The sequence below is a fragment of the Cyprinus carpio genome, chromosome A18 (genome assembly GCF_018340385.1).
Source record: "Cyprinus carpio isolate SPL01 chromosome A18, ASM1834038v1, whole genome shotgun sequence".
In the NCBI taxonomy this organism is placed as follows: domain Eukaryota; kingdom Metazoa; phylum Chordata; class Actinopteri; order Cypriniformes; family Cyprinidae; genus Cyprinus; species Cyprinus carpio.
The window spans coordinates 21,056,893-21,067,109 of NC_056589.1; the positions used below are offsets into that span (position 1 = coordinate 21,056,893).

Sequence of the window (10,217 nt, forward strand, 5' to 3'; positions counted from 1 at the left end):
CATACACTACCGTTGGGATCAATAAGACTTGTAATGTTTTTTTAAAGAAGTCTCTAATGCTCATCAAGGCTGCATTTATTTGATCAAAAATACAGAAAAAAAGGTGATCTTGCAAAATGTTATTACAGCATAAAATAATGGTTTCTATTTTAATATCCTTTCAAATATAATTTATTTCTGTGATACAAAGCGGAATTTCCATCAGCCATTACTCCAGTATAAACTGTCACATGATCCTTTAGAAATTATTCTAATATGCTGATATATTATTAGAATGATCAATGTTGGCAACAGTTGTGCTGCCAAATATTTTTTTGGAAACTGCAATACTTTTTAAGGGTTATTTGATGAATATTCTTAATAATTTTGTGGAATTTATTATTAATATGAATCTTTTCTAACTATATAAATCTTCGCTATCACTTTTTATCAATTGAACACATCCTTGCTGAATAAAAGGTTCTCTTTCAAAAAAAGAAAGAATAAAAATTTACTGACCCCAAACTTTTGAACGGTGGTGTATATTGTTCAAATGCTCTTCATTTTAACTTATTATTCATCAAAGTATCCTGAAGAAAATTATCATAGGTTCCAAAAAAATATTAAGCAGCACAACAGTTTCCAGCACTGATAATAAATCAGCATATTAGAATGATTTCTGAAGGATCATGTGACACTGAAGACTGGAGTAATGATGCTGAAAATTCAACTTTGCATCACAGGAATAAATGACATTTTAATGTATATTAAAATAGAAAAACATTAATTTACATTGTAATAATATTTCACAATATAAAATTTTTTCCTGTATTTTTGATCAAATAAGTGCAGCCTTGATGAGCATAAGAAACTTGTTTAAAGACATTAAATATATTTCTGATCCCAAACTTTTGAACGGTAGTGTATATATTTTAAAATATAATTTATTTAAATAATATTTATTTTTATTATTTTCATTTTGGAGCTTTGCGTCAGACCTGGTTTGAGGTTTTTTTTTTTGTGTGTGTGTGTGGTTTTTTTTTTTTTTTTCAATTTATTTATTGATTTTAATCGCTTTGTTTTCCATGGAATAAAAAAGAGCTGGAGATTTTGTTTGTGGCTTGCATATGAATGTGTGCTTGTGTTGTGTTGTTGTTTTGTTTTTTTGTGGTTGTTTTTTGACATTTGTGTTTTGAGTGTATTTGCATATGAACCATTACCCAATGACCAGTGTTCTGTGTGGGTGAGTGTCTAGAAGGGTCGCTTTTTTCAGCACAGGGAAGCAGCATGTGACAGTTCTATGATCTGTAGCAGTGAGAGTAGATAGCAGTGGAGTACCCTGCGTGGGTGTTAAGGAAAAACTCTTGTCCTGCTTGTTCTAATGCTTCAAAACAAAGAAGCTTTTGTGGACTTATCATAGTTGACAACTGGCAACATGTCATTGGCATTTGACCAGATGTTTTTTATGTGTGTGTGTGTATATGTATATATATATATATATCAGCTCTATAAGACAATAGGGCAAAGGATAAACCCTTCAACAATTTAAAAAAATAATTGAAGAAAGAGAGAACATTTCATGTTAATTTTGACTGGCAGGAATTTGTATGTGTGCTTTGCTTGTAAAATATTCAGATTTTCTCTTATCAAGTGCCAGCTGACTGTACTTTCTCTGAAGGCATGTGATGTTTATTTTGCACTTATACCTGCCAAGACTGCATTTATTTGGTCAAATACAGAATACAAATGTATAAAATATTGTGTAATATTACTACATTTTAAAATAGCTAAATTATGAGAACTGGCTTCTGTTAAAAAATAGTTGTAGCGTCCACAGTTGTTATTGTCAAAGAGGAACATTCTCTGCTGTGACGCAGAAGAACATCACGTACAACATGGATGCTTTGTGTGTTCTTCCCTTTGCTTTGGATTTTTCACTTGCAGAACTGTAATGACTACAGAAATGCTTTGTGGTCTGAATGAACCTTTGAAGCTTCATTATCACATTCATTGATTCAGTAACTGATAGATTGAGTGAGTTCATTCAATAAAGGATTCATCAGACTGAACACAACCTGTAATTTGTGAGTTTCTAAATGATTCATTAAAAGAATCGGTTCAGAAGAGTTGTTCGTACTTAAACTGCACTAATTAGCTACACTAGTTTCATCTCCAGTGTGTTCTGTTTCTCTCTTCCTGTCTGTTTCTCCAGCAGGCGAACAGTGAGTGGCAGTGTAAGTGGCAGCAGTTATTCTGGCTCCAGCTCACGCTCAAAATCCCGTTCCTCCTCCGCCTCACTCTCTCGGTCCCGTTCGGGGTCCCACAAGTCTAGGTATGTGATGCACAGAGACCGTAGAGTCCAAAGGAAAAACAAATATACGAATTTTTGATTTATTTGTAATTTTTGATTTATTTGTAAATGCAAATATCATGGAATCACAAGATTGTCTGTGTGGTTTCACAGGTCTCTGTCGGTCAGTAGCGTGTCATCGGTCTCATCCGCTTCCTCCAGCAGTAGCTCAGTCAAAAGTGCCGACTCTGATGACATGTACGCTGACCTGGCCAGCCCTGTGTCCTCCGCCAGCTCCCAGTCCCCCACTCCAGGCCATGCCCGCAAGGAAAGGGGCCCTCCGCGGGACAGGGCCCCCAACAAAGACAGAGGTATAAATAACAGTTATTCAGTTATTCAGAATATTAATAAATATTTAATGGTATGTGAATAATGCTAAAATAAAACTGCTGTTTGTTTTGTGTTCCTTAAAGGAAAACCACCAAAGAAAGACGAAGCTTTCAAAGAGGAGCGAAAACGAGTGGACCCCTCCGGTCTCCCACCCAAAACCAGCTCCAGCATGCCTAGATCTGGGAACAGAGGTCACCCCATGCACCCGCCTCCTATGGGTCCTCCAGGAGGATACGGCTCTCACAAGGACATCAAGCTTACCCTGCTTAACAAGGTAAATAGGGAAGGTGTTGTTATGGTCATGCAGCTGCACAGAAGTGTATGATGGTTGAATGACTTCTTATCCCTCTTTGGCCAGCAGCAAACCGACAGGGGCAATCGGAAAAGGTACTTTCCTGCTGAAAAAGAGAGACCCCCTTCGCCTCTCAGCAAGAGGATAGCGCTTTCACCTGACAGAGGTAAACAACACATGGACCATTAGCTGTCCATTAGAAAACCCCTCTAGAAATTTGATCTCTGATACAGCCAGATACGCTTGTGGTTAAGCTCTTTCCTCAAAGGATGTCCGGAAGTTCAGTCAGATGTGCACCTCACTGCGATCTGCTCTCCCGGTTCCTCAAGCTTTACTCTCTGATATCTCCATAGGTCGAGACAGGAGGATGCCCGGGCGGCCCTCGCTGTCTCCCAGAATGGATCGGCCCAAAGGCCAGGGTCCTAGACCTATGCCACCACAAGGAGAAAGGTACTCACTGCCACTTTCTTTTCTGTAGCTTTCTGAATATTCCATCAAATATGTGGTGATTTCCAGATACGTTCATGTAGGGAAAAAATGTTTGAATGAATTAAAAATGTGTTTTATTTATTTGCAACTATTATTTGCCCTTTGATATGAATCTGTTTGTGTAAATGACACATACAGATGTCTCATATTCTGTATGTTGAGCAGTGATTGTGAGCAGAAATTTTTATTAATCTATCTTTAAAAAAAAAATAAAAAAGTAAGTAAAAATCCCCATGTTTGTTCATCTTTAGTTCCCTGTATATTTGCATGTTGGATCAAGGTGTTTTGCAACAAAAGCTTTATCTTTGTGTGACTAAGACTAGAGATTTAAAAATATCCCATATTTGTAATTCACTCAATTCTTTATATTTTCCCTCTCCAGGAAGCGTCCTTTATCTCCACCACCCAAATCTTCTGGGAAAGGTGCTGCTGCTGTGTCTACAGGTAAACCACCTGCTCCAGGGGCTGGATCTGGCTCTGGCTCCGCTTCTAGTTCTGGCTCGGGCAAGCCGAGCAGCACACTTTCTCGTCGTGAAGAGCTGCTGAAACAGTTAAAGGCTGTCGAGGACGCCATAGCCCGCAAAAGGGCCAAAAAATCCCTGGGAAATAATAAACCTGGCGTCATCCAACTTCTGGGACATCTGTTTTCTTGACGCCCATTGTTTGCCAGAAATGGAGAAATGGTCACCGTTCTGAACTCTCTAAGGGCATAAATGTCCTTGGGAAAAGAGACTGTCGTTACATTTCTGCTTGTTTTGCCCTCAGAGAGAGGTTGTCTAGATTTTATATTGATGTGCTAAAGTTGAGAAGTGGCCCTGTTCACTTGTTTGTTTTCACAGGAAGATGGAATCTTTTCTGTATCGTCTCAAAGATTAAAAAACTGTACATTCAGCGCATTTTTGCTCTTCATCCTGCCACAATCCCTTCTCTCATATTCTAGTTGCTTTATCCCTACTCCTGTTATTTTGTGTGGTGAGTTGCAGTGTGACAGATGTATGCTTAATCTGTTTGGACCATCCTGGACACATCTGTGCATTTCACGTTAGTCCTGCTCAAAGAATCTGGAACTGTCTTTTTTCATAAACTTACAGTTAAGAAAGTCCACCTTAATCAGTGAGTTTGTCTATCCAACCACCATGTATTTAGCATTTACTGTTTTTCACAATGTACAACTACAAAGTCAGGTGCCAGAATACCTGTTGTTTAAAGTGTATGATTATAGAGAACCAATGACAATGATGTGAAGTATTGCGTTTTTTTAAGATTCTGCATCGTTTCCCCTAGTTTTTCAAGTGAAAACTTGCATTTATTTGTCCCCCTCATTTTTTAGTTGAAAGTGTGAGAGGCTGCAATGGGGACTCCCGGAGATAAGAAATAATTCCGTCTTGCTTTTTGTGACAGAAAAAAAGCTTCTAAATAAACTATTTTGATAAAGATAATGAATTTGTTGAAGTGATTCCTATTTAATGGAAAGATTGCATCTAATGGAAGACTTTTCCATCTGTGCACATACGAAGGTCTGATGCCCTACTTTGTTTCTCCAGAGCATGTGCGCACATGCATCACTGGTGTGTGGTTTTATTTTATTGCTTGACTGTGTTTGTTGATCCATTATCCTGCTTCTGCAACTTCAAATCTATACCTACAGCAAATTAGTGAGATCATTTATTGACAGGGTTGGAACATTATTCAACTTCCTTTGTTTGTACTTTTATACGTCATAGGTTGAGTTAAATAATCTTATACGCTCTTCTATGATACACCCACAATCTTTCCTAAGTTATTTTTAAAAATGATTAAGCTGTCATGATTTGTACAATTAGTGTTGTGCACTTCTGATTTATTGTCAGCGCAGCTGAATATAATCCAAATTACTGTTGACTTCAAACTATTGGGTCATTGATAAATATTAGGATGTTTAATAAATATTAGAAAATGTAAATGTGCAGTCTGCTATGAATAATAGTTATTTCATATTGCAAATATATATATAATACACTTATTACAGTTTCTGTCAGCATGTGAGTGAAATTAATTCACCGTGTGTGATTCATAGGCAAAATTATCACTTTCACATTCTCTGTAGAATGTATAGAATTCATGCATGAAGCTTAGGGGACTCCTGGGGAGATGTTTTTCAGATTGGCTGATCTGATGATGTTGGGAAATTCACTCGGTCTTGTCCCGTGACGGCAACCCACAGGCAGCCAGCACTGCGTATCAAAGCTCATTTTAGTTAATGAATGACCTGTTATTGAGGTCTTTGTCATGTCCAAACATCCAGGGGGCTCCCACAATTTATCTCCACATTCACTCTTTCAGGGATTCGGAAAAGGTCACAAAGTGCTCAGAAAAAGGGAAATTTTGTCCATCTGAAGAAGAATATTGGTGATACCTCTTCATGCTGAGTAATGTCGTTAGATTTAGTCTTAGTGAAATGTAGGGTAAGTTTGGTAATTGTTTTGTGTGTGTAATAGATCTGGGGTTGTCTTGCAAACACTTCTCTTTAATGTTAATGGAGCTATAAACTATGGGGCCCCTTCATCCCCCTTTTCCTATCAAAGAAGACAATGTACTCCGTTTAATCAATGAAAACGTTTTACTGATCACTTTACTGATGATACGAGAGGATAAAACTTCCACTTTCCCATTCAGATCCAATCCGTTTAAAATATGAATGGCGAAGGCATTTCATTTGAGTTAACTGAAGTGTTTTACAGACTGACTGATAATGAAAAGACTAAAAATTAAAAAAAAGAAAAAAGGGGGATTTCTTTTTTTCCAGGTAGCCTACAGTATAATGCGCTTGTGTATAGCGCTTCATATGAAAGGGGAAGCACGGAAGTTAAATATTTATTACTATTGATTTTCCTCATAGACTTGGATTTTCCCAGATGATGGATACGACAGGTATAAATTCGCGAGTAGCCTACTTAAGAAAAACTATAACAGTCAGGCCCGACGCAACCTGAGCACTGAACTTGATTGAGCATCTCTGCGTGGTCACCTAAGTTTTTGATAATAAAGCTCGAATAAATTATGCGGGTAAGTAGAAAAAAAAAGTTTTATGGACCATATACATATTTTACAAAGTAATGAATATCTTAATCTATAAAATGTATGATTTTCTGTGTATAAAAAAAATGTTATCGCACTTTGCTTATTTGATTTTTGATCTATTTATTCTTTATCTTGCAGTCTCCGCTTTTTTTTGGAATATTTTTCTTGTTGTCGGAGAACATCGTGCAAGGAAGAATTTGGGATGATGTTTCAGTGAATGTGAACATGGGTTCAAGAAGCTTCAAACAAGCTACTTCACTCTTTGCATGATCACAAACACGCGCGTCTGCCGCCCGTCCATCACAAGGCGGGCTCCTGTGGAGATTTCGCCCGGCTTTCATCAGCGCTCAATGATCGCTCACTGTCCCCCTGGCGGATAAGGTAAATATAGCCCTCTAAACCACGCATTTAGCAATACAATAGAAATCATCAGAGCCCTGCAAAAAGCTCTACATTGAAGCATTGCTGATGACCTAATCGAACCCTTCCTATATTTTAGATGTTTGACTATTTTGCAGTAACTTCAGATATATTTTTATTTAATTCCAGATATACGTTTAAAATATACGTTCACTAAATATATAGTTTAATATTGTATTGATGTTTTTATTCTGTTACGTTATTTTTTGTGCCTCATAAAAGAGTTCACAGTTTTGTACTTTTCCTCAAATTTTTCAAAGAAAAGTTTGTAATGTTGCAATTTACCGACGAAGCTGGCTATGTGTATGCATATTTATAATTTATCTTGGGAAAAAAAATTAATGGAAAGAACCAGGGCTTGGTTGAAAAGCATTATGATGCATAAGTAGTGTTTAAATAATAATGCAAAATCATAATAATAAAAAAAAAAAACTGTGTAAATGCAATATCTATTTAACTAATTTTAGCTGCTTGCTACGTGACTAATGTATCTACATCTATTGCATTTTCAGAACTGTGGAAAATCCAGACATGTACCCCTCAAAATACGAAGAAGCAGAGTGTTTGTGTGATGGATGCATCATTAACGGGGTTGAAAATAGGACCTACAACTCTGTGCCTGTGAAGCAAACTCGTTTATTCCTGAAGAAGGTTCCTTGCCCGTCTGACCCCAAAAAATACTCCTTAGAGTATAAACTTGTGTCAGTGACTGTAGCCTGTACCTGTGCAGTTCCTAAGCACTAAGAGAGGATAATAGCTAGGCCTACTATCTAGACCAAAACTGTAGAGACGTGTCTCATGTACCATGTCGTGTTTGTTTTAAAATGCAATTTTTGATAAGGTACTTACATTGTTTGATATGCTTATTTGTATAAGCTGAAAGGTTGCATGTATCACATGGTTTATTTTTTAAGCTTACAAACCAACATAATCTTTCATGAAAGGAAGCTATATTGGTATTATTGTAAAACACTACTTTATTTGGGCTTTATTTATTTATATGATAATAACTTATTTGCTATTTATTTAACTTTAATGTACATTATGCTAATATGTGAATTTTTATCTTGCGCCTACCTGTCATTGTTTGTATCAGGCCTGAAATTCAGCTCTATCAGTGACGGGAATGGTTAGATTAAGTTTGTTCCAATGATAACGATAAAATGTATTAAAATGTTGTTGTATTTTTTCCTCAACTTTGCATTTTGTCCAAATGGTATTATGTTATGTGTAAAACAAACAGAATAAAGTTTATGGTGATCTTCACTCAGTCATCTGTCCATATCTGTAATTCCTCAAATCTGGGTACAGTTCAAACACATCTGCATCATATTTCACCACAGAATGAATGAATGAATTAAAGCATTCTTCTAATTATTGTATTAGTTAAATTAAAGTATTTATAAATTATAGAAGCTTTTAATTTGTTGGACTTTTATTTTGAAAGCCCCCCCCCCAACACAAAATAATCAGTGAGGAACTCATAGCTCAACAATACACCATGAGAAAACATGCTCATGTATGAAAATTATTAATTCTTATAGTCTTTTTTTTTTGACAGTTCTGCAGCTGTTACCTGGATGAGATTAATTTTATATATTTTTTTTATTAATTTGCTTAAATTAGGATTAGATTAAATCTAAATAATTTAGAATTTTTTTAAACGTATTAATATCAATAATTTACCCAGGTTGTTATAAACCTGCAAGTTCTTTCTTCTGTTGAACACAAAAGAAAATACTTTGAAGAATGTGGATAACTCAACAGCTGCTGGTCCTCAGTAACTTCCATATTAGAGAAAAAATGCTAACAGAGTCATTGGGGACCAGAAACTGTTTGGTTACCTACATTCTTCAAAGTATCTTCTTTTATGTTCAACAGAAGAAAGAAATTATTACAGGTTTGGAACAAATTGTGGGAGTGTAAACGATGACAAAATTGTAATTTTTTGGGTGAACTATCCCTTTAAATAAGACAGTCCACCGTGAGTCAAATGCTTCTCTGCAGACTGTGTGTTCATCATTAGTTACTGGACAGACCCATTGATAATTTTCCCATTCAGCCCTACATCTGGAGAGTCTTGTGTTCAAAGAGCGGACGTGAGCTCCTCGCTATTTAAACCGTGGTTTAGGGCCGATGGAGACTCCATCATCGACATGGAAAAGTGACACAAAATAGTGAAGTGAAATACAGCCAAGTATGGTGACCCATACTCGGAATTTGTGGCTCTGCATTTAACCCATCCAAAGTGCACACACACAGCAGTGAACACACACACACTATGAACACACACCGTGAACACACACCCGGAGCAGTGGGGTGGTGTTTATGCTGGGGAGCCATTTGTGCTGTTGGGGGTTGGGTGCATTTGTGGGTTGGGTGTCTGTAGTTGAGCCATGGTAATGCTGGCGATTTGTCCTACGCTGTCAGATTTTCCTACCTCCCACTAAAACAGTGGGTAGTACAATTCGACAACGAAAAATGCTGCCGATAAAATTATGGTTTATTAACATCTACACATACCATAACCCTAAACCTCCCCTTACAGTAATGCAAATACAGTAATTATGTGTTATATTCGCGGTTGAAGCAAGAAGGGATACATTTACAGTAAACCAGCAATAAATAATTTTTTCTACGTTATTAGATTGTGTTTTTATAATAGATCCTGTACCTACCCCAACCCTAAAACCTACCCTTACAGTAATGCAAATACATTAAATATAGTTGTTTATCATGAGAAAAAGGACGCGATATTGCTGTGCGCATGCGCAGTTAACCATGGTAGGAAAATCTGACGGGTAGGATAAAATGTCAGGACACCTGTTCGAGACTCGAACCCACAACCTTAGGGTTAGGAGTTAAACACTCTAAACACTAGGCCATGACTTCCCAGATGAGCTTCTCTAACTTTAATTATAATTGCTATTAGCATTATAAACGGTGCAAAATACTTATTTGTTGTTTCAGCTTGTTGGCTTTTGTAAAATAAGGGACAAATCGCGTCATTTTACCTTTAAATACGGAACGCTTCCATATTTTAAGGGACGGGTGGCAACCCTGGCAGATGCATTACTCGCATGTTAAGAGAGAGAAAAAAAACAATACTGTTAGAATTTTAAACCCTCATGTTTTTCCAAAAGTGCATGATTTATTACTTTCTTTAGATGTCAGGCAGATTTTTAGGTGCTGGTGGTAGTCGGCTCGCAGTAAACTCTCAGTGTAGATTTTTATTTTATGTTGTGAGTGTTTTTGTGCAAAATATATTTTTTTGATTTTCAGAAGAAATAAAGTCAT

General features: G+C 36.7%; 2 protein-coding genes across 2 annotated transcripts in view; both read left to right on the forward strand.

Moving 5' to 3' along the window:
- LOC109110510 (zinc finger CCCH domain-containing protein 18-like) overlaps positions 1-4,093 on the forward strand; it is a 30,837-nt gene extending 26,744 nt beyond the window's left edge. The window contains 6 exon segments of the mRNA XM_042775826.1: positions 2,195-2,311; positions 2,444-2,640; positions 2,743-2,933; positions 3,018-3,117; positions 3,305-3,401; positions 3,823-4,093. Of these exon segments, the coding sequence (XP_042631760.1) occupies positions 2,195-2,311; positions 2,444-2,640; positions 2,743-2,933; positions 3,018-3,117; positions 3,305-3,401; positions 3,823-4,093 (973 nt within the window).
- A 2,386-nt stretch (positions 4,094-6,479) lies between these two features.
- On the forward strand, positions 6,480-8,186 carry LOC109110722 (interleukin-17C). The gene is given in 5 exon segments (XM_019123701.2): positions 6,480-6,485; positions 6,639-6,690; positions 6,693-6,740; positions 6,743-6,881; positions 7,433-8,186. Coding segments are annotated over 5 exon segments (477 nt in total). The 3' UTR covers positions 7,665-8,186.
- The last annotated feature ends 2,031 nt before the right edge of the window (positions 8,187-10,217 follow it).